We start from the raw sequence: 24,458 nt of genomic DNA, 5'->3' as shown, positions 1-24,458 counted from the left end.
GGCGGCGGGGCGGCGCAGGGCAAACAGCGATGCCCCAGCATGGCAACCTGCAAACTAATCCATCCCCTCCACCCACCCGTACCAGCCCCACGCGTCTCTCCCGTTCCCCCCCCCGAGGCGAGGCGGGGGGGGACCCCAGGGATGGGGAGGGCACATGTGAGACATCCCCTTGCAGAAGGCTCCCGCACGCAGCGTTGCCATGCCGGAGGTTGCCACGGCAATGGGAAAGCGGGAATCTGGGTGGAAAAAGCGAGGGGGGGGAGGAATGCAATCCCGCAGGGCTGTGAGGGCACAGCACGGTGGCTGGGCCACCCCACCCTCCAGATCCTCACTGTGCAGCCGGAGGTGGATCGGCGTGACATGGCACCCCCACACCACCGCCTTCTGCCCCAGGCAGGGAATAAGGATGCACCCACCTCCACACCCAGCCTGGCCCCTCTGCTCATGGCTGGGTGCCCCCATGCCACCCCCCTCCCGCTGGCATCCCTCCCTCGGGGGCCTCTGGCAGGTTTGGGGGTGCAGGAACGAGGGCACCGGAGCGAGCACGGCCTCGGCATCCCGGGACAGCTTGTCTCAGCGGCAGCGACACCAGGGCAAACCCAGCCAGTGACTGACCCCTGGCAAGAGGGGACAGCCCCAAAGCCTTGGGCACACACCGCACTCAGGGGCTAGAGCAAAGCCCCGACAGGCACAGCCCCGACAGGTACCCTGTCCCTGCTGTAGTGCAGGATGGAGCCCAGGGCAAGACCCCAGCAAGGTCAGGGCTGCTGGGAGGGAGGGCAGGCTGCTCCCCAGCCCTGCTGTGCCTCAGTTTCCCCTGCCATTAAGGCCTCGCCAGCTGCAGGCAGGAACGCTACAGGCCGTTTTACCGGCAGCCGCCCAGCCCCACGGCTCACCTGGCCGGCGGGGAGCACAACGCCAGCGCTGCCTCCAAACCTGCCCATCTGGGAGCTCTGGCACACCTCCCGGAGGACATGGCCCAAGCCACCCCACCCATTGGCACAAGGAAGAGGGTGCTTGGCGGCCGGACTGTGAGCACCCCTCTCCAGCTCCCGCTCCTTGCTCCAGATGCCCGCCGGCTAGCTTGGGAACCTGTTTGCGCTTCGTGAGCCTGGCCAAAGCCCTCGTAAACCCACCCTGGGGAGCCCCGTCCCAGATGCTCTGGTGCCTCCGTCCCGCACCGGAGCATCTTCCCTCTGCCCTCTGGAAGCAGCTCAGCCAAACCCCGCCGCTCCCATAAACCGGCTGGGTACCAAGCCACACGGCTGTCCCTGAGCTCTCGGCGGGGGGGTCCTCCGCACCCGGCTTGCAGCGTGGCACAGGGACGGACACACACACATACCCACACCCCCCAGCCGCCCTCCCTGCTGCAGCACAGCAATTTCCATACATTAGAGATCTGACGATCCATCAGCTGGGAGCAGACAGGTTGAGGCTGGGAGCTGCCTTCCCCGTGCCAGCCCAGACAGCGCTCCCAGGGGACTAATACCGGCATGTAAATATTAGATACTTTTGTCTCCTCTGAGACCAATTACACAAATCGTGGCAGCTCCCGCAGGACTCTCCGCTTCTACTTACTGTATCATCATTAACAGCTTATTAGAGAACAGCTGCTCAAAGAAGGGGGAAAAAAAAAAAAACAGGAGGAGAGACGGCAAGGAGACGTGCACGGAGGAGGATGGGCTGAGAAGGGTGACCTCCACCCTGCCCTGGCACCCGGGGACACACACACTCGTCCCCATGATACTGCCGGCATGCCCAGCCCTCTCTGCAACCCCATCGGCGGGACCAGTCTGAAAACCGTGCTAGGATCCGCTGCAGGATTCCCTGGAGGTGCCAAGAAAGGGGAAGAGGGATGGTCCCTAGGGGGGACAGACCATGCGGTGGCCAGGGACAGGAGCAAGGCGAGAGCAAAGCCACCAAAGCAGCCTAACACCCCCCGACCAGGGGCATATCGGGGCTGGAAGGTGCCTTTGTGCCCAGGAGGGAGGTTATTCCTCAGCCTTCGAGTGCCTGTCACCTGCAGCCAGTCCTCCCCGGGTGGGAGGCAGGAGGGGACAGGATTCACATGAGGGGGGCAGGAGGGGGACGCTGGGGGGGGGGTTGGAGGCAGCGGGATGAACCCCTGCCTGGGGCAATGCTGCACAGCGGATGCTCCTCCATCCCCCGTGCTCTGGGCTGGGGGCACAGGAGGTTCGGGATGAGCCCCCCCAGCACAGCACACCCTCTCCCTGAGGGGGAATGCGCTCTCTAAACCAACCACGGCATCATTAAAAGGTGCAGCTAATTGGGAACCGGACGCTCCTTGCCCTCCTTCCCGGTCCCCCGCGGGTGATGCTGGCCGGGCCGGGAGGACAGGGGTGTTTTTTGGGGCGCCACATCCCTCCCTGTTTCCCGGTGGCAAAGCATCAATCCACATCCCCGACATCCGCTAACGATGTCCCCCTGCGGCCACCGAGGGCAGCCGGGGTCCCCAGCGGGGCGGCAAACGGGTGCCTCCGGGGCCACCCCGGGGTGCCCGTGGGCAGGTGGCCGGGGCAGGTGGCCCTGCCGGGTGCCGTGTCCCCGGGAGGATGCCACGGCATGCTTCTGGTGCGCTCTAGCGTCAGCCAGCATTAATGCACCGCCGGCACCGCGCACAGCACGGCTGGACGCACACCCCTGCGGGGACACCAGAACCACCGCCCCCCACCCCCCCGGGGAGGGGACACGGCCACCAGCACGGGTGATGCCCCAGGGGGGGGCAGATATCCCACGATGGGGGGCGGGAATTGGGGGGGGGGGGGGAGGTGGGGTGCAAAAGCAGTGCATCCACCCTGCATGGGGGGGCAGATGCTTTGCAGAGCGGGGCCCCCTCCCAAGGCAGGAGGGGGAGCGGGGCTCTCCGGGGCTTTCGGGGGACGGCGCGTGAGCGGGGAGGTAGCAGCTTCCCGTCTGATTGCTAATTATCCTCGTTATTCCGTGTCAGACACTTTATGAAGCACCGAAGTGATTTGCTCTTTCCCTGTAATTAGGCACGTTGCAATTACCATCTAATTCAAGTTCAAGCTCCGCGTCCTCACGACCTTCCCGGCCTCGACACGATGTCCCTGCTCGTCTCTCTGTTCCCCCCCCCGCCACCCCGTGCCTCGCTCTCCTGCGTGCTGGAGGGGACAGGGGTACCACATCCCTGCCTGGTGAGAGGACGGGGCACAGAGCAGCCCCACGGCCACCCCCAAAGCCTCTCTGCAGATAAATGGGATGCCAAAAGCCCCAAACCAGGTCTGGTGTCCTCCTCCCAGGGACAGGAGGATGACAGCCCCCATCACAACGCTCCTGAGCATCCTTAAGCACTTCAGATTTTGGCCCCGCTGCAGGAGAAGCGGGGCCAGGGCTGAGCCCCCAGCCCCTGCCCCTGCCCCTGCCCAGCTCCAAGCCAGCTGCCACCTCATCCCCATTAGCATCATTTTAGACCCCACAGGACATATTCAAGCGCTCCTGCCACATCCAGATCCCACCCTTATCTCCCATTAATCCACAAGGCTTTTTTTTTTTAAAAAAAAAAAAAAAAAAGCTGGAAAAAAGAGGGCAGGGGCCCAGGTGAGCGGTGGCTCTCGTGGCTTCCCAGCACGGTGCTGGCTCGCTTGGGGGTTTCCTCTCCCCGTGGTGTTTGCCCCAGGAAGAACCGCAGGCTCCTTTCAGAGCATCCTCCCGGCAAAAGTGCCGGCGATGCCGCAGCACCGGGCACCGTGCCGTGCGAGGCTGGGCGCCTGCACCCAGCAGCACCGGAGTCACCGCAGCAGGATGCCCTCCCCCTCCCAGTAGCTAATTAATCCTCCTGCTCAGGCAGAGCTCATTAGCACTGGTGCAGCGCGGGGCTGCTCCGGCTGCCCGGCACGGCCGCCCTTCCCGGCGGAGAGCAAGGTCAGCACGAGGGGCACCGGCGCTGGCATCGCCACGCTTGCCCTGGGCTCTGCCACCCGTCAACCTTGACGGCCTTTCCTGCGGGTTGGTGGCGTTTTTTCAAGTTTATACCACAGGGGGAAAAAAAAAAAAAAAAAAAAAATCAAAGAAAAAAGAAAAAAAGGGGGGAGGGGGCGGAGAAAAGCCCCCCCCACCCCCGAGCGTGAACGCGAGGGAGAAGCAGCCAAGGAAAGCAGAGGAGTCAGCCAAGTGCCTCGCTCCGTGGCAGGCAGGGCGCGAGTGGGCCGCCCTGTAAATGTTTTGAATTTCCAAAACAGGAGGGAGAAGCCAAGAGCTGCCGAGTTCCCCCGCACGCCAAGAAGGACAAAGGGCATCCCTGCGCGGCGGAGGCACGGGCAGGAGCCCAGCGCCCCGGCTCCCGCCCCATCCCGGCTCCCCCTCGCTCCCCCGGGGATGCGCAGCGCCGGGGCGATGCGGTGCCGGGGCCCCCTCCGGCTCGGCTCTAATTATAGCCGGGGAGAGGAAGCACGGAGTGCTGGGAATGATGGGCGGCTGTGGGTGGGATGTGCACCCACCGGGACAGCCCGGAGCAGAGCTTGGGATGATCCGGCACGTGGCAAAGCCCCTGGCTCCCCATCCTGGCAAAGCAGGAGCCTCCCAGTTTGCACCCCTTTGGAAACCTGCCCCCTTTGAGCGCCAAATCCATTGGAAAAACCCCGAAGTCAGTGCTCCGGAGGCTCTCATCGCTGCAGGATGCTCCGACGCTGATCCCCGCCGCACGCCGGAGGGAAATCCCAGTGCCCACCCTGGCTGCTGGCAGGGATGTGAGGATGCTGCATGGGTGGTCCAGCCCCTTTGGAATAATCCCTCGTCCTGAAGGACGATGCTGCACCCCAAAAAGCAGAGCCTGCCCCACAGGAAAGAAGGAAGCGGCTGTGGGAGATGTGGCGGCATCCACGGGAATGCCACAGCACAGCTCCCGCACTGCCCCCCCCCGTCTCCAGACTCCCCCCCCCCCTTGCATATTATAAATTTGCACAGATTATAATCTTAAATTATAATCTTCAAAAGACCCAAAGCCCCATCTGCCTAATCCTGGTGTGTGTCCCCCCCCACCCCCGGCATAAACCCCCCGGGGTTTACGCCCTGCTGCATGGGGGAAGTGGGGCTGCCGGGTGCCAGCCCTGATACTGGTGGGGGGGCAGGCCGCGTGTGCCAGAAGCTGGGGAACGAGCCCCCCCAGCAAGGTACCGCCGGGTTAGGAGCAGGCAGGGAGACAATATAGGGACTATGCGGCCTCCTCGCCGCCAGATGTGTGTTAATAAGGCAGCTGCCCCCTAAGCTAATAAGGTCACTTACTGGCTCCAGCAAGACGAGAAAACAAGCAGGGGCTTGGCTGCGGTACAGCCTGACTTGGCACTCGCCGCGCGCCGGCTTCCTGAATTCTTGCCGCTTCCAGAACAGCGCAACGGGGTGGAAAAAAGCAGATATAAACCGCCGCCGCCACCCCCACCCCCCCCCCCCCCGCAAAAAAAAAAAAAATAAAAATAAAATAAAATAAAAGCAACCCGCAGCCCACCCGCCTCCAGCATCCCCGGCGCTGCCCTTCGTCCCAAGGGGGTGCAAGACGGGCTGCGCAGCCCCGCGGGGACAGCAGGGTGAGGACACCCCCGCCACGGTGTTTTATTCCCTAGGGAAAACCTCCCGGGAAGGGCTTGGGAAGGAGGTGGTAGGGGGGAGGGATTCCTGCAGACTTTCCCAGCACAGCAAGCAGAGCGGCGGGCCCCCCCGCTCCCTCCCTCCCGCCGCTCTCCCTCCCTCCCTCGCCTGCCCCCGATCATGGCGCCTACAACTCCCTTTGTTTTAATATTATAAAGCGAGCCAGATGCCGGCTTTAATCCCCTCAGCTGGTGAGGATTTGCAAACACATTAGGAGGCAGAGCCGCTGCGCGCCGGCCCCTCCGCCGCTGCTCCCCAGCCCCACGGCGCGTCGCCGCACCCCATCTGCTGCCTCCGAAAGGGGATCCCGGCCCCTAATTGCCTTCTCATGTCCGGATTAGGAGCTGACAAGGTGTCCGACAAGGGGGACGTGGGCACCCCCTGCCACTTGCGGTTCGGAGCACTGGGAGGGCCTCTTGCTTCCCTCGCAAAATCCTCACCGGGCAGTTTGGAGGATTTGCCTCGGGTGACCCGATGCCAGGGTGATGGGCGCAGCGGGGATGAACCCCGCGGTGCAGTGTGGATGCGCGTGGGGTGCAAGCAGAGGTTGGCCAGGCATCCTTCCTGGTCCAAGGATGACGGATAGCGTGTCTACCGCAGTGGTGTAACATCACGGCCGCCGGACCGGAGCACGAGCCGGCTCTCCCGCATCCCCAACAGATGCGGGATATTTCAGGCAAAGTCTTTCCTGCAGCACTAACAGGGAAGGGATTTTCCTCCTGACCTCCATCGCTGCCAGCTCCCGCTCTGCAGCGCCCGAAGGTTGCCGCTGCGTCCGTTCCCCGGTGTTTCAGCACACAAGGCTGAGATTAAACAGGTACCAGCAGCAGGAGCCACAGGAGTCGCTCCGAAATGTCGCATCCCATAGGAGCGGCTCTGGGGCTGGATCAGGAGCCAGGCATACATTTGCCTTCCCTCCCATCGGGGGACCGTGTTTATCCCGTGCGGCTGACAGCATCCAGGCGAGCTCCCCTGCACCGCAACCCCGGCTCCCCCGGCACACACGGACCCCCACCGCAGCCGGGAGGGGGGAAACGGCCTCTGCAAAGGGGGGAGAGGCGGCTGCTGAGCCCCAGGGAGAGGGGGATGCCATGCCGGAACGATGTCCCAACCCTGCAGCATCCCACCGGGGGATACTGCCATCAGCCAAGGCGCCCTACAAACCCCCTCCTCGCCTGAGGGACGGCTCGCAGCACACCCTCACGCCTTCCCAAAAGCTGGAGCCTTCCTCCCAGGCACCCCAATCCAGGCTGGACTTTGCAGGAGGGGGGGACCAAACTGCCCCCAGGCCTGCAGGGACCGAGCGCTCCCCCCGGATGCTGCTCCCAGGGGATCTCCGCATCCTCCCCTGCCGCCAGCCCCTCGGCAGCGTGGTCGCTCCCAGCCAGCCGGGTGCTGCTCCGTGCTCCCGGAGAAGCACCACGCTCCAGCCCAGCGTGCCAGGGAGGGATGTGCCGCACCAGAGACCCTGTGGGAGGTTGCTGCTCCAGCTCCCCCCAAGATACCAACTCCAGGAACACACCCAAAATCTTCCCAGGCTGCCCCAGACCCCATATCAGCACTGCAAAGGCAGCGGGGACTTTTTTGAGGGTGCGTTTTTGCTTGTTGGTTGTTTTTTGTTTTTTTTTTTTTATTTTTTTTTAAGACCAGGATCTCCTACATACCACTTCGCAGCCAGGAGTTCAGAGGGAGCAGAGCTCAGTGCTTTAAAACGACGCCTCGTTTGCCAAGAAATAATCCCAAGGAACAAAAAAAAAAAAAAAAAAAAAAAAAAAATATATAAAAGCACCACCAAAAAACACAGACTCAGAAGATAATTAACTCCACAAAGCAGCGACCCAGAGCAGCTCAAATCCTCACTGTAACTACCCAGCCTCTGCTCCAAGGGCTTATTTCTTGCTGCCTGCAACGCAACGGCACCAGCACTCAGAGGCCTAGGGATTTTACTACATTCCCCCCCCCCCCGCCACAAAACCCCGCTGGCAGATTTGTGTCCCCCCCCCAGCACACTCGGTTCGCTGCCCCAGCCAGGCACGGTGGGGGGCCCAGCCCCACATGAGACCCCACACCTCCGAGTGGGGTTGCAACGGGGTCACTTGCCATCCCGATGGTGTTGGGGGGGGGGGGGGGGCTGCAATAGGAACATCAAGGATGCGGGGCTCCATCCCTGGCTGCTGCGGGAAAGGGAACAGGAGCTGGAGAGGGGGACAAGGGATGCTGCCACCCCCCAACACCTTTCAGCAAGCCCCGGCAGGGAAGGAACCTCCTTTCAGGGCCCCCCCTGCAGACAAACAGCAAGGGAAAGCAGGGCAGCCCACCCCTGGGGGTGCATTTCAGCCCCTCCTCCCCCATTCCCTCTTCCACCTTTGGGGCTTGGCAGAAGGGATGCTCCACCAGGAGTTGGCACGAGCGACCCTGGCAGCATCATCCCCCCCTATCATCCTCCCCCCACCAGCATCATCACCCCCTGCCCCTTCCCGCCGCTCGACAGGGAGGGGAATAAAAGAGAGAAGAGCCGAGAAAAAGCGGTGTGGAGCCAGCCCTTCCCGCTGCCGCTCCCCCCCGGCATCCCCCTTCCCCTCCCGACCGCGAAAAGCCAACGTCTCCCCGCGCCCCTCCAGCCAGGGGATGGGAATGTGGAAGCAATTGCACTTGGCAAAGCAGCAACAGTGAGTCAAAAACAGTTGTTTGGCTTGTCAGCCACCCAGGCCCTGCAGCACTCTTGTTTTCCTTCGCCTGCCTTAACCCCTTCCAGCCCCAGCCCCTCTCCCCAGCGGGACCCGCAGCCCCCAGCCCCACCGCGGAGAGGGGTCGGATCCCGTCCCACCGCCCTGCTCCTAGAAACGGGATGACGGGCGATTCCCCAGCGTGAAAACCCGCAGTGCGAAGGTGTGCGCCAAACCTGCCGCCGTGCCGGGAGGTGTGTGGGGCTGGCACCGGGCAAAGGGACATCCCGAGGCCACCAAGCAACAGGAGCAGGATGCCCAGTGCTCCTGGAGCATCCTACTTGCTCACCCCAGGAGACGCAGAGAGCTCCTTGCCCCTGCTACAGAGAGCGTCCAAGATGCCCCTCGGCAGGATGAGGGGACATGGCCACGTGTGCTGGGGACCCCGTGATGCCGCGGGGTGGCCAGACCCCCCACACAGAGCCAGCCCGGTGGCGCGGAGCTATTTAAAGCCCCGAGCACAGCCTCCCCTGCCCCGTCTACGACAGTTTAGCACATCCCAGGCTGCTTCCCACCAGCTCCTCCAGCCCCTTCCCTGCCGGCCATATGGCGGCAAGGCCAGAAACGCATCCAGAGCCACCACGTGCTGCATCAAGGGTCTCTTCTCCATCCCCAGGTCACCCCTCCCACCCCAAGACAGGGGACCCAGGCCAAGCACTCAACGCGCCCCCCCCATCCAGCAGTGTCACACGCTGCTGGGACCCCGTCTCCATTCAGGCCGCCACCAATTCGGGGCAGGATGAGGGGACACCAGGACCCATCCACCCCCTCCCCACCACGGCGGGACGGCCACACGGGTCACGGCATCCCTCTGGTGACCCAGCCGGGACACTCACCCCTCCATTCCTCCCAGCTCCGCACCCCAAGTCAGACCCAGAGAAGGAGGAGACGAGGAGGGAGCCTAGCAAAGGGGCTTTCCCCACTCTCTATTCGGGGGGCCCCTCCTTGCACCCCCACGGTACAACAAAGCCGGGGCAAGGGGATGGATGGGGAAGAGTTAAACCCTCCCCGAGCCTGTCGGGGAGGAAAAGCGGAGGGCGAGCTTGCGCGCCTGCCCGCCCAGGAGAGACAAAGCGAGATGCTAGAGCCAAGAGATGAAGGCGAGGATGCGATAAGAGGGGGAGCCGGGGTGTGTGCGCTGGAGCGAGGGAGAGGGGAGGAGGAGGAGAGGTGGGTGATGACCAAAGTCATTGAACATTTTTTGGCACGCCTACCCCCGAGTATCCTGGCCGTTGGCCCAGCTCGGAGCTGAACTTAAACAAACTCCTGTTGCAGCCATCTGCTTGATTTTAAAATAAATCAAACAATCTGTTGAGCCGTGGGTGATCAAATTTCCATCTGTGCGGACGCCTGCTCGCCTCCTCGGAGCCTCCGCTTGCCTCTACCAGCCAAACACTGCTGGCAGCATGTGGCCTCCCTAATTCCTCCAGGAAAGGGAGAAACCGGACCTCCCCCCCCGCACCCCGGCCCCCTCCCAGCCCTTCCCCGCCACCCTCCTAACTCAAACCAAGTGCTATTTTTACAGCCGCCCACCAAACAGAGACGTATGCCGGGTTTAAACGGGGGGAAAACAGGGCTGAGGGGGGAGATCCCAAGAGCTCTTGAGCTTCTCCATTGCTGCCCGCGTCAGGGAGGGACTCCTCGTCCCATCCCCATCCATCCCTCGGGTCCGAGGGAAGGAAAAGGGCAGCAGCTGCCGGCAGCAGGACCCTGCCTGTCCCAGCGCTGGGGACCGCGGCACGAAGGCCACGGACGGGCCAGAAATAGCAGCTGCGAAGCCAGCACCACGTGGCTGGCCCCAGGACGGGGACACCGGGTGCACGTCACATCCAGGTGCCCAGGGGTGCCCTGCTGCCGGCCATCCTGCCCGGCCATCGCCTCCAGGCAGTCTGCTGGCCCCCAAGCCCACCCGAAATTGCTCTGTCCTAAGGGTTTCCCTCTCTCCCACGAAACCCAAGGGGAGGCAGCGCCGCCTGAATATTTAGGCACTTGCCCCAAGGTCCCCAAAGTGCCAAGAGAGGGGTGGCATCTCCCTCCTCCACTGCCTCTTTGGGTGCTGGAAGAGCCCAGCTCACCCTGGGCTGCCCCGGCCACCACCCAGCCACCAGCTCCGCATGTGGGGACCCACCAGGGAGACGGCACCCACCACGTCCCTGGCCTCAAACGCCCTCTGATCAGTCAGCCCTTTCTCCAAGCCAGGGTCAAACCTCCGCTGGCATCACCCGGGCTTTGCCCTCCTTCCCCCGGAGCCCTTCCTTCCGTTCCGAGCGGAGGGCGCCGGGCACGGGGCCAGCGCGGCCAGAAATAGGGCAGCAAGCAGGGGCAGAGGGAAAAACACAGCAAAGGGACAAAGAAGTGAGCAAAGATGGAGGAAAACATCGTGCACGAAGGAGACGGGGCGTACGATAAAGGATGGAGAGGGGTTAGGGCTCGCCGGACCCCAGCAGCTCGGATGCAGGAAGGTCAGGGTGCTGAGAGCAAGGGTTGTCCACGCACAGGGAGGGGAGGAAGGACACAGGGATGCAGCAGGATTTCCTCCTCCTCGAGAGCGACAAATATCGGCGCAACGCAACGCTGAGGGTCCCCATGGCGTTGTGGAAGCAGCAGTGAGGAAGAGGAGGTGCCCAGGATGCCCAGCATCCCAGCTCAGCCCTGCCAGGAGCCCGAGCCAGCAGCAGGGCTCCAGAAGAAACCGAAGAAACCTCACCCTGGTGGGATGCTGCCAAGCTGAGAGCCAGCCCGGGGCCAGCCTCGCCAAGCTCCTCGCTGCTGGAAATAACGGGGAGATGTGGAGGGAATTGGGACACCCTCCCACCCCCCCGCCACAGCCCTGCATGTTTCCCAGGGCAAGCTCTCGGGAGGGAGCAAAGGGGGTTGGTACAGTCCCAAGCAGCGCCTGGGCTCCGGGGGTGCAGGATCAGTCCTGGGAGCACAAGGATGGGGGAATCAGCAAAAGCTGATTTCATCAGCTTTTGATCGAATCACAAAATCGGAAAAACGGCTGGAATAAATTAAGTGATGTAGCAGCTTGCATGCCCCAGTGCGTCCCCGTGCCACCAGCCGCCCAGCCTGGGGACAGCCCCGGGGGAAAACCTACTCCCAGGGGAGTCCCCGACCAACCGCTCGGGGGGTGGCTGAGATGGGGGGGGGGATGGGGGGGGTCCCCCAAAAGCCACCCCACTGTGCTCCAGGTTTGCAGCAGCTGCATGGAGTAAAATCCAGGCACGGCCCCGACAGGATACATGGCAGGGAGCAGGTTACGCGGCACAAGCGACAGAGGGAAAGATATGGTGGGGGGGGGGGGCGACCAAAACCAAAACAACAAAAAAAAACCCCAACCAACCAACCAACCACCAAAGCCCTTTCTGGAAGAGGAAAGGGCTGACAGGACCTGGCCGAGAAGCAGGAGAAAGCCCAGATTTCCCAGTTACTGTGCAGATGTTCTGGCCTGAAAACAGAAGACGGCAGGAGTGAATTCATCTCCCCCCTCCAGGGACGCGGCAGCCAGGGCATCTGGACTCTGTCTGCCGGCGGGAGGGAGAGGCGGCTTCCCCCCCCTGCCGTCCCCGGGGCACGCCGAGCCCCCCGGGGTGGCACCCTCGCCCCCGGGGCCAGGGCGGCAGCGGCAGCCGGGGCCCCGTCCCCACGCCGGGTTGACCTTGGCACCGTTACCTCCCGGGAAAACTGAAGGGCCTTGTCTTCGCCGTGTTTTCACTTCGGGATAACTCACGCTGCCTGCTCCGAGGAGCCAGGGGGTGGGGGGGGGGGGAGAGATGGAGAGAAGAAAATGCAGCTGTTTTAGCAGTGAAGACAAGGAGGGAGGGCAGGAGACATACATACATATATATATTTTTTTATTTTTTTTTTTATTCCTGGCCACGGTAATAACTGAAATCACTAGCACTTGATCATCACCCGATGAAAAGCTTCACGGCCGACTGAAGTCAGCCCGCTTCCAGAAACATGCTGCAGGCAGATGGGAGGTGACGGTGGCAATTTGCTGCTCGCCCCACACCCCGCGCGTGGCCCCCCGAGACGCCTTGCGCAGCTGCCTGTCTGTCTGTCTGTCCACCCGTCTGTCCGTCCCTCCCTCCCTCCCCGGGTCTGTCCGCCCCGCTGCGGCTGCAGACCGCCGAGCCAGAGGCTGACGCCTTGGCTGTCACCAAAATGTTCCCTGCTCCAAGGTCCCTGCCAGCGACCGCAGCGTCCTCGTGTCCAGCTCCTTGGGGACCGAGGTGGCTGCTGGTGGCCCCCCCCCCACACACCCACTCCAAGCCACCAGTTGATGCACAAGGAGGGGGCAAAGCCAGGGGGGAATGTTCAAAACCATTTGGGGGGGGCTCAATGGGGGAAACCACCCAACACAGGGCTGCAGCAGAGCCTGGGCTGTGCCAGGGGGTGCGGTGGGACCCGCAGGGACAGGCACCCAGCCCCGGCTGGGACTCGAAGGGGCAAGATGCCCCCCAGCCCCAAAAGCAGCAGGTGCCAGGGACACACGTGCCAGGACACGTCCTTGAGGAGGGTCACGGAGGGACACGCAGCCCAAGGAACAGCCCAGACTCTGTACTGGGTTGACCCTGGCATCCTCCCTGTCTGGAAACCGCCACCACCCTCCTGCCCTCCGGCCACAGCTGCCCGTCCCCACGGCAAAGCGGGGGGGCGCTACCGGCTGCAGGGTCACCACCACCCACCCGCCTCCCCTAATGACCTCCCCTTGCGCCCCAGCGGGCGCTCAGCCTTGGTTTAGCTCTAAACTAGAAGACAGAAATTCACTGGGAGAGAGCACGGGATGCAAACCGGTCCCCGCGATCCCTCCTGTCCCCCTCCACATCCCTCACCGGGGGTGCCGGGACCCTCCCCGCGCTCCCCCTGTCGAAGCCAGCCCCAAGACCCATCACCCTGCCGCTCACCCCTGTCCGCCAGGGCAGCACCCGGCTCTCCCCGGGTACCGGGGTGGGCGACGCCGTGGCCGGACCTGCCGGAAGCCGGCGGGAAGAGGCAGCACCGGGGCCAGACGGCCATTTCCTGAGTTTGTGTGCAAGGGCTTGAATAACCCCTGGTAAATCCCACGGCGGGTCCACGCTGCAACCGGGAACGGCCCATCCAGCACCGATGCTCGTGTATAGGCACCGAAAAAGCATCTCGGCAGTTCTGCAGCACGATGGCACGGACACCCCCAGCCCCGTTCTGCACGTGCCCCCGACATGCCGTGCGAGGTGGCCCAGGGTGGCTGCAGGGCTCGCCCTGCCCCGGTGCGGGTCACGGCAGGCTCGGCACAGGCACCTCGCGTCGGGCCGGCAGGTTGGAGAAGGAAAGCCAGGGCAGCTGCTGTTCCGAACGCGCCAGCTCCACGGGTAAACAGATGATTTCAGTCTCCTGAGAGCTACTAAAGCCCAGCAGCACTCGCACTAACGTGGAAGGCCGGGGAGGAAAATACAGAAAATAGAGGGAGAAGCAGCGTCATGATCATGCCAGGCTGCAAAGTGCACCCAGATAATGCCCTCCTCCTCCTCCTCCCGGAGCAAAAACAGGAGCCGACCCCTTCTTCCACCTTCAGCCCCCACCCTGCTCCCCACGCACCGGGATGCTCCTGCCCCACCACCCTCCCGGATTTGCCCCTGCAAGGTCCACCCTAAGACCTGGCAGTCCCCAAGGAGGGCAGCGTGTCCCCCCCGACACACCAGAGGGACATGTCCACGCCATCCCTTCAAGCCCAGGACCCCAGTGCGTGGCACAGGTCTTTTGCTGCAGGGAGAAAGGGGCAACATCTGGCCAGATGCTGCCCAGCAGCATGGGACCAACAGGAGCTATTCGGCCAATGGCCCTTCCTGGGGAGCCAAGGAGCCCCAGGGAGCATCCTCCTCAGAGGAGCAAATGCCAAAGGTGCTGACAGGGAGCAAGCAGACCACCCACACCCCCCCAAAAAAAAAGCCCAGGCACAGACCCAGGGTGCTGCGGGCACCCATCACAGCCAGCGAGGTGCAAACGGGCTCCCGGCAAACCAGCTGGGCTCTGCACCCCAAAACCCAGGCTGTCCCCAAAACCTCACGGGTCCCCAAAGCCTGCTCAGGAGATGGAGACAAGCTCCTTGGCCCCTGCTCAGCTCCCGAGGAAGATGATGGCGGCGGGGGTGTTGGCACAGGACCCCGCTGGTGCAGCGGGGGGGGCAGAGGTCGGTGAAAAGCCGTCTCCTGCCATCACCGCCGGGGTTGCAAAACCAGGCGCCCACGCTGCTACTGCGGGGAGGTTCCTCCTCGCTGGGAAGCGGCCAAAGAGCATCCCGGGCTGCCCTCCGCGACCGTGCTTCCCGGACGGCCGAGAAAGGCCAAGTATCTGGACAAAACATCTGTCCGTCCGCCACAGCCAGAGCCGTCCGTCCGTCCCTCTACTCCATCTCCCGACTTGGCCGGGGCTTCGCGCGAGGCGCAGACAGGGAGGCTGCTGCGAGATGCTTCAGCGGTTGCGAAAGCGTTTTCATCGCAGGGGATGAGAGCGGAGCCGGTCCCTCACCCCGGGAAAGGGGCCTGGGGCGGTGGGGGGGGGGGGGGGATATTGCAGCGGGGGATATTTCGGGGGCGGGGTGCAGGCAGGGTTTCCTGGGCAGTACGCATTTGAGGCCAGCGTTTTTTGGCAGGTGCCCGCAGGAGAGAGGCAGCGCTCGGACTGCCGGGCTCCCGCTGCTGCTTTTGGGAAAGGCAGAGAGAAGGCAAGGGGTGAAGCGGCGGAGGCGGGGTTGGTGGGGGGGGAAGTGGATAAAAAATAAATATATAGCAGCCAGCTGGTGAGCTGTGGAGTCAGCACAAGGTCTGGAGGACACGGCGGCTGGCAGCGGCGCAGGAGCCCTGGTATTTTGGACAGCTGGTAGAGCAAGGTCAGCCTGGCCAAGGCAAAAAGCCCCTTTGCTGTCCCCCCCGGCTAGAGACATGGGGGGGATGAGCCACCAACCCACGGGGTGACTCTGAACCAGCCTAAGCCGAGGGTGAGGATGAGGAGGGATGGATGGGCGCAGGTTTCCAGCCCGGCTGGGTACATACCAAACCCGCCCTGACCTCATCGGCAGCAAATAAAAAAAAAAAAAAAAAAAAAAGGCAAGCGGCACATTTTTCCTCGTGTTGTTTCTTTGTTTGCCATCCGGGAACACGATCCCACGGGACGCCGTGCCCCGAGACATGAAGTCATATCACGATTATATTGCCACCTCCGTGCCGGGATGGAGAGCTCATCCGAAAAATGCCGGAGCGGGTCGGTGGCAGCCGCAGCAGGCGCTGCGGAGGAAGCTGCTTTGCTGAAAGACAACCCGAGCCTTGCTAAAAAAAAAAAACCCAACAACATCTTTACATAGACATATGCTGCAAACAAACCAGGTCTATCCCAATACAGTCGGCTTAAAATACCTCGGCCTCATTCTGCTCTATATCGGCGAGAATTAGTGATGGCAAAAATTGGCACAAGCACAGATATTACCACCAAAGCCAACCCGAGCTGGAAGCCGAAAAATTGAGATGAATGAGACCGGTTCTGCTCCTCCCTTATGTTTAAGGGACAAACAGAAGCCTGATGCAGCCCACACATGAAGCCCGGGCCGGGGACGCACAGAGGAGCCGTCGACTTGGCAGGGAAAGTGCAGCCACTCAAAACACTGCCATCCCCTAGAAGGTGTTTGGTTTGCTTCAAAATTAATAAAGAGATGCAAACGAGCCGGAGGTCCTGCCTGCCTGGCCACCACCTGGGACCCTTCCTGCGTAGGGTTCTTATTTTTCATGCTGCGATACACCCAAATATCCATACCCTCAACTGGGAATACGGCCCGGTGCAATGCTGGAGGAGGGTCAGGCATCACCCTCCACCTCCTGGGTTTGCTTTCGGGGCATTCGGGGGTTTCTGCCATGGCTCAGCATCCGTGGGACAAGGTTTAGTCGAGAACGCAACAACTCTTTTGATGTTTGCCCAAAAGCTTTTTTAAAAAAAGGCAGAAAGAAAATGCCCACCGACAGCTGGAAGCTCGACATAGCGCTTTGGAAACGCAGCGTGACCTTTGGAGCTCGTAAACTGAAAAATGGGGCCAAATCCCCAGCTGGGCTGGGGGGGATCAACGCAATCAATGCAGCGGACTCAGCCCCACAAGCCTGACTGTGGCCTGCCGGGCACAGCCCCACACAACGGGACCTGGCTGTCCCATTGCCGGGACAGCAAAGCAGGAACGGGACGTGGAAAACGCCAGGTGATGCTCAGAAACCAGCCTGAGGACAGGGCTGGAGACACGGCAGCAAGTTCTGGGTCCTCCCAAGGAGCAGGAGGGCACCAGCCGCAAATCTCACACGGCATCACGCGGCACCCGAGCGAAACAGAAACAGCTCACGGTGGGATTTGAGAGCCTTCCGGGAACCTGAGCGTATTTGCAAAAAAGTTGCATGCAGGAGAAAAACAAAACAAAACCAAAAAACCACAAACAAACAAAAATACCAACCAACAGGACTCACTTATACAGATACACAACTGCAGCAAGGGCGTTGATAGGCGAAGATGGGAAGAGTCGGAAAGGCTGGGGAAGTTTTTCCCAGGGCTGGCAGAGAGAAGGGATTGGAGTAAGCACAGAAAACAGGCCGGGCACAAGCAGCCCTTGACCTGGGACCGCCGGGGACGCAGCCCTTCATCCCCTTAGAGAGGGCAGGAGGGCTCGAGGGGTGGCCTTAGCAGGCACAGCCGGACAGGGACATGGGGCAGCATCACCCCCGGACGCCACCCAAACCTGGGTATTTTATGGTTTATCCGAAGCAACCATCCCCAACACCTGCTCTGCTCCCAGCAGCTGCCTGTCCCGCAGCACCCCAGGGAGACGGCTCCTCCCGGCCGGCGGCAGGGGCTCGGTGGTGGGATGCACCGGAGGCTTCTCGGGATCAGGAGGACAAGCCATCATACCTGGCAGCAGCACGGCCACCCCAAACTCAGGAGCCCTGCACCAACGGGTGCATGGACCCACACGGATCCCCCTTGCAAGGGGCACAGCTGGGAAGAGGATGCATTCTCACGGCACGCATCTGCACACCTGGGAGGGGACCAAGGGTGGGAAGCCAAAGGACACCCCTGCCAGCGTACCCTTACCAAAGCTCAGCGCTGCCATTTTTTTTCCTGGTGGGAGAACCCAAACCCGCCCCACACAATCCACCAAGAGCCAGGTTTCTGCAGCAGCCCCTCCGCCAGGCAGAGCTTACCTCCAGGAGACCCTCCTGCAGCAGGCAGGACCACAAGCACCACCGCACCTCCACAGAGCATCACCTGCCCCACTGCTTCCCAACACCAAACCAGACCAGAGCCACCACCCCACCTAAAATACTGGAGCCTCCGCCCTCCTGATGAGCCTCAGGTGTGGGGTTCCCTCGTTAGCACCTCCCAGCTGTTACAGAGAGGACCTGAGCCCCATCCTGCTCTGCTGCCCTGCTAATACACGGGGATGTGGGGGCATCTGGTGGCATTTTTTTTTTGTGATGATCTAGTGCCTCAAACTTTGGGCCACGTAGGTCAACCGCCTGCAAGCAGGACAGTGGCAAGCCACCAGCTCTACGTGGCAGGGGGGTTGCCAATCCTGGGTGTGTGGAAAAGCAAGGAACAGGGAGATGGTTTTAATCCCTTGGGCTTATTCCCTCCTGCCTGGTCCCATCTAACGGGGATCTGAGTGTCACACAAGAATGAAAGGCTCCCCGGGGGTGACTTCCAGCAGGCAGCGTGGCCCAACGAGGGTACGGTTAAATTAGCCAAGCACCCTACCCAAGCACTAAGCCATGTTTTAAATAACCCTGACATCTGCGAGGTCTCCGCCTGATGGGAAGTATGCGGAGACGAGGAGCGAAAAGGCGAGAGGACCTTCTGGCCAGCCAGAGTCACCACCAGGACATGGCAGAGCCCGGCAAAGCAAAATGGTCCCTGGACCAGCCATTACCGCCCCCCCGCCCAGGCAGCTTCCCAGTGGAAAAGCTCTGCCTTGCCTCCTGCCACCCTGCCCCTTGTAGCAGCCCCTTAATTTGCTCATTAGCAAACGCAGGAACAAGAGGGAGGAACTGAATAGCATCCTTTCCCCAGGACACCCTCCGCGTCCTCCTCCTCCTCCCCCTCCGCCTTTCATAACCCCACACAAAAGCTTTTCAGAGCCGCTCGGGTCGGAGACGGGGCCGCAGGCAGGAGCCCAAGGGGGAGTCTGGGGCTGGGGCCAGCGGGGGACGAGGACTGGCATGCCTGAGAAATGCCGGGCTCTGGGGGGGCACTAACAAACCCTGCAGGAAGCACCCAATGCTGGTATCCAAGCTGGGACAGAATTGCTGTCCATAATGTCCCTGTGATGTGGCCCAGGGACACTAGCGGGGCAGAAGAGTGAAACACCAGCTGGGGACACGCGGATGCTGCCCCCCGTCACCAGCTGCACCCACCCGGGCTCTGCTGGAGCATCATCACCCCAGCATCACCCCCCCGGGATGCTCGCCTGACTCCGAGCCCTCCACGGCCACCAGCCAGCCAGGGCTCCAGCACCTTGCAAATGCCAACAGACCAGGGGACGGACAGACGGACAGCGTGGCTATGACCCCACGGACATCGCAAGCCAAGCAGCCCCGCACTGGCTCCAACATCCAGAAAGTCTCCACCGTCTCAGACCCCTCCGCACACGGCAAGTGGCGGTGGCTGGAAGCGGACTCCCACGCGGGCGAGCCTGAAAATAAATCATCTCCATCCACGAATGACCTGAGATGATGTTGGGAACGTCCGGCTCGGGCTCATGGAGCCTGGAGAAACCACCCAAAAGCAATGGTTTCTGGAGGAAACCCAGCTCCTGCACCATCCTGCACTCTCCGTGCCAGTGCCACACGCGCCGACCCTCTGGTCTGTACAGCTCCTTGCCCGGTGGCTTTCCAAGCAGCGTCCCCCACTCCAGGCTCACGAACCGGCACGGCTGAACGGAAAATTATATTTGTAACCAGCCAAGGGAGAGCGACCAGAGAGAAAAGGAGCGCTGTCTTGGAAGGGCTGGTTTACATTTCTAAAGAAAATGCCAGCGCTTCGGAGAGCCGCAGGGTTCTGGCTATGAACGGAGCCGAAAGGCTTTGAAAACGAACTCGGGGATGGAGGATGCTGGCATTTTACGGAGTCCGGCCTGGGGCCTGGTTTGCAGACACACAGCAGCGGCTCTCCAGCACGCTCCTCCAAGCGGGGAATTTGGGGGTAAAAGCAGTTATTCCCCCATCCCGCGAGAAACGGCAAGCTTGTGACTAGTAAACTTTTGCTCTGCCGTGCCGCTTTCTAGGTGATGCCCCCGAAGCACCCTGTGCAGCCCCAGCGGGAGGTGCGGGAAAGAGCAACCTGGGAAACCGGCAGCACCCGGGCAATGACACCCATGACGCCCTTCAGGGCTCCATGGCGGTGGCTCGGGGGGCGCAGGGGGCTGGAGGTGTGGGGGGATGCTGCCTGGGGGTCCCTCGCTGCAGGATAACCAGAGCAGCACAGGTGGGGGGCGCCCAGCCCCAAGCCCACACACCAGCCCACCCCCAGGGCTGGGGTTTCTCCGAGGGGAAACCCTTTGATTAAGGCGCCTTATAAAACTGGAGATAACTTGGGAAGTTTCCTGCGGAGGCCACGCGCTCCTTCCAGCTCTCCAAGGATGCTGCCATGGAGGGCAGGCTGGCCAGCCCTCCCCTCCCCTCCGGCACCTCCGATCACCCTCCACGGGTCAGGATTTCCTCTGTGCTGGCCCCCACCTCCCTCGCACAGGGCTGCGAGAGAGCAGGCGCCAGTAACACAGACACACGCTTCTGCAACAGGACAGGTCTTGGCTCTCCCCACCTCTTGGAAGGATTTTTATCTGTTCCTTCGCAGCTTGACAGCTCCAAAAGTTCATTGCTAAAGGCACCCCATCCATCAGCGTTTGCCCCCAGGGACCAGACCCGAAAGGAGAGCATCCATCTATGTCACCGCTCCACCTCCTCCTCCTCCTCCTCCTCCTCGATGGGAGCTGGGAAATGCTGGGAGGGGAGGGACAGGGTCCGGGCCAACCGCCTTACCTTGGGGAGGAGAGCCGGGGGTGCCGCCACCAGCAGCTCCGGCGGGGTCATGCTCTTGCCAGCCAGGACCACGGCACCGCACTCGGCACAAGCGCCGATGGTCAGCTGCTTCCCGTCATCCACCAGCAAGCTGTTGGCCATGCGGAGGGTGTAGAGGAAGACGGGGAGCCTGGCCACTTGAACCGCTTTTAATCCAAGGCATCGCTTCTTCTCCTGCCGGCAGAAGAAGCAGACGAAGGTCTCCACTTTGTATTGCCGGGACCAGGCGCTGCTGGGGTGGTGGGAGTTCCTGCCCTCATGCTGCAGCCACTGCCCCAGCAGGTCATGGTAGCAGAGGACGCAGGTGGCCACCAGCCCGGTCGAGTCGGCCGGTCTGGCCCGTGGGGCAGGTGGGTAGACCGTCAGGAAGGGAAAAAAGGGCTCCTTCTCCCCAAATCGTCCCGGCGGGTTGACGTTGAGCTGGAACTCTTTGCCGGCTCCCAGCTCGGCCCCGCAGATGTAGCAGACAGAGGTGGGACCAGGCTTGACTGCAGGGTGGCCGGCCAGGCCGCTGGAGTCACCGGCGGAGAAGACCTGGTGGTACCTCCCCAGGAAGCTCTGGACCGAGGTGATGAGCTCCTCATTGTGGCAGGCCCTGTACATGGCCCACAGGTCCTGCAGGACCCCGAAGCACTTGCGGCAGCTGCTCACCTCCCAGTGCTTGTTAAGCCCCTTGGCTCTGGGCGGGCACGGCAGGAGGCTGAGGAAGGGAAAATGCATGGTGCTCTTCGCATTGCCGTTGGTGATCTTGGCCGCCACCGGTCTCGCCTCCTTGCCGCACTCCTCCCCGCAGAGGTAGCAAGCCTCGGGGGCCGGCGGGGCGCCCACCCCATCCTCCTTCAGCCCTCGCCGTCCCTTGGCGGGCATGGCACCGGCGTTGAGGGGCACCACGTAGAGCCGCTGCAGCACGGGCACGTTGGCCAGCTCGAAGCTTTGCCACTGCTGCATGAGGGAGGCGAAGCAGCAGGGACACACCAGGGTGCTGCCGGCGGGCGAGAGGGGCTGGGCGCCCGGCGGAGGGCTGTGCAGCCAGAGGAAGGGGAAGAAGGGTGCCGGCGAGGTCTTCTCCTGCTTCTGGACGTGGACGCGGTGCTGGGTGGCGGGTGACAAGGGGCTGCCGCAGATGTAGCAGGCGGTGCCCGACGCCCAACCGGCCCGCTCGCTGCCTTCCTCCTCCTCCTCCTCCTCCTCCTCCTCCTCGCTGGTGATGTTGATCTCGCTGTCCTCCGAGGAGCAGCAGGGCGGCCCCCGCTTGCCCGCCGCCGCCGGGGGGGTCCGCGCCCCGCCGCCCGCCCCCTCGGGCTCGGAAAGGGGTTCGGCGTCGGAGAGCTCGGAGAGGTCGGAGCCGGCTGCCGGCCCTTCCTCCTCCTCCTCTTCCTCCTCCTCCTCCTCCTCCTCCGGGCCGGCGGGGCGGCGCGGCGGCGCGGCGGGGTCCCAGCCCGTCGCCCCCCGCCGCAGCCCGGCTCCCCCCGCCGCCGCCGCCGCCGCCGCCGCCGCCTCGCACTGATGGGGCCGTTTGAGCCAGTACATGCGCTTCTCCACCGGCGTGCGGCTGCGCTCGAAGGAGTCCCACTGCTCGCCCAGGAAACAGCGGCAGACGGCGCAGACCAAGGCGCAGCCCTCCGCCGAGACGGCGCGGGCGCCGGGCGCCGGCTCCTGGTGCTGGAGGAAGGGGAAGAAGGGTCGGTGGTCGCGGGGGGGTCGCACTTGAAGCTTGAGCTCTTTGCCGCGGCTGATGCCGCCGCCGCAGATGAAGCAGCAGAGGGGTGGCGCCGGGGTTTGGGGAGCCCCGGGGCCGCCCGCCGCCGGTTCGCCGGCCGCCAGCGCGGCCATCAGCCGCTGCTTGCGGGAGAGCGGCGCCGCCGCCGCCGCCCCCGGCCCCGCCGCGCTCATCGCCGCCCCCGGCTCATCCCGCGGCTCCGCCGGACACGCAGGCTCGGGGGGCGGGTTTGTGGAGCGCTCCCCCCCCCCCTACACACACACACACACACACACACACACACACACTCTCTCTCTCTCTCTCTCTCACATACGCTCCCCCCCCGCCGCCCGCCCGCCTCCTCCCGCCGCGGAGAAAGGAAAAAAAAAAAAAAACAAACCAAAAAAACCCAACAACACCAACAAAAAAAATAATAAAAAAAAAAACAACAAACAACCCCACCGCCACCGCAACGCAAAATATCCCCAAACAACAAAATAAACCGGAATAAAAGTTCGGTGCGAAAGTTTGGGTCCCGCTGGCGGCGCGGAGGAAGGGCGGCTGCCGGCCGCCTCCCGGCCCCGGCGCCCCCGGCCCGGCTCCTCCCCGGTCTCCCCCCCCCCCCCCCCCCCCCCCCCCGCCCGCCGCGACCTGCCCGCCACGGGGGGAGCCGAGGGGGGAGGAACGAGCCGCTGCCGCCCCCCCCCCCCCTCCGCCCGGCTGCCGCCAGCCCGGCTGGGGCGGCTCGGAGCTGCGGCAGCCGCCGCGGAGCGGGGGGGCGAAGGGACCCCACGGGGGGGTCGGTGTGTGTGTGTGTGTGTGTGGGGGTGTCTGTATTTACAAACCCACCCCATCGAGGGGGTTTATAAGCGGCCCCACGCGGGGATCCGCGCAGCAGCCCCCCGCCCCCCCCCCCCGGCGTTGTTGCCTCCCCCTCCATCACCGCTCTTCCACCCGCGGCCCCCCTCCCCACGCCACGGCTTTTTGTGCAGGCCCCCAACCCCCCCAAAAAAAAGGCACCGTGCCCAGGTTCACACCGGCAGGACAGATCCCACGGCGCTTTGCCGAAAGCACCGTCCACATCCCTGCCCACCACATCCCTGCCCACCCACCAGCCGTTAACTCCGTGTCCCGACCACCGATCAGCCCCGGTAATTTATTTCACGTTTAAAAAAGTCCTGCTGCTGTTCCAGTTCAATACCAGATTCTATTTCCCGCTCGGTCCTAAAATGCTGCATCGCTTTGCCACTCACTGGTAAATAGCTGATGTGTTCCCAGCCAGAGTTGGCCACGTTTCAGCGACGCATGCAATAATCCCGGTATATCCTTACCTGCCTTGCAGCCTGCGATAAGATTTAACGCTTGTAAAGCACTTTGCTGTCCTTGGACAATAGGCACCGCGGAAGTGCAAACTGTACCGAGGTCCAGCCACAATTAAACCTGACTTATTAACCGCCCGAGCACCTAGTCAGCATACCCACCGGCTCGGCACCGCTCTCCCGGTTAAAAAAATATATTAGCAGCCATAAGGATATTTTTCAAGCAGTCATTTTATGAAGGAGCCTGCTCCCGGCAGAACTGTTGAGTTTGAGTTCATGGCAAGTCACTGCAACGTCCCCGGTCCTGTCCTTACAAAGCCCTGAGCCCGTCCTGCTGAAGGAGGGTGCTGTGCAGGATCAAACCCAAAGAGGCAAGGTCGGTAATTGCGACAGGACGCAGGGACAGAGGGACAGGCGGGATCATGGGCTGAACACCCAAGCCACGCGTCGGGACACCCGGCTGATGCGGGGAAGCCACATCGTCCCCGCTCCCCATCACCCCCCCCCCCCGCCCCCGGTGCGAGCACAGTCCTCGCCCTCGGGGCACCCTGGCTGTGTCCCCCCTTGGGCTGACAACCCCTTGATGTCATCTCCCACCCGGACTGCGGGTGACGGCGTCCAGCGCTCCCCGGCAACTGGCCGTGAGATCAAACAGATTGTGTGACATCAGCTGGAGCGCGGGCAGGGGGCAGGAGGGCTCTTCGGGGACCCGGATCCGGTTTCCACGCAGATGGCTCCGGCAATAAAGAAGCGGGGGGGGGGTGGGAGGCGACACACAAAGCGGGGAACACGATACCTTGGGAGAACTGGCTCTGCGGGGCTTTTTTCAGGGGTTTCCAGAAGACAGCAGGGCCTCATTATATTTTATTTATTTATAGGCCTGATGTGGCGTTGGCTCTATGCACGGAGGGCGTGGGGAGCGCTGCGCGTGTCAGGGTGGACGTGACTCAGATGCTCTTTAAAGGTGCATGTGGCCTCTCAGCGTCACCCCTTTTCCCTGGTGGGACGG

General features: G+C 62.8%; 1 protein-coding gene across 2 annotated transcripts in view; it reads right to left on the bottom strand.

The window, feature by feature from the left end:
• The window catches only part of GSE1 (Gse1 coiled-coil protein), a 105,782-nt gene extending 83,366 nt beyond the window's left edge, over positions 1-22,416 (bottom strand). The window contains exon 1 of one of the 2 annotated variants that reach the window (XM_074582770.1): positions 20,393-22,416. In XM_074582770.1, the coding sequence (XP_074438871.1) occupies positions 20,393-22,324 (1,932 nt within the window). In that variant the 5' untranslated portion in view covers positions 22,325-22,416. The remainder of the gene's footprint in view (positions 1-20,392) is intronic. The other variant, XM_074582771.1, reaches the window with a different exon arrangement.
• Between the last annotated feature and the right edge of the window lie 2,042 nt (positions 22,417-24,458).

The sequence above is a fragment of the Larus michahellis genome, chromosome 4, assembly GCF_964199755.1.
Source record: "Larus michahellis chromosome 4, bLarMic1.1, whole genome shotgun sequence".
Classification (NCBI taxonomy): domain Eukaryota; kingdom Metazoa; phylum Chordata; class Aves; order Charadriiformes; family Laridae; genus Larus; species Larus michahellis.
This window is presented reverse-complemented; position numbering and strand designations above follow the sequence as displayed.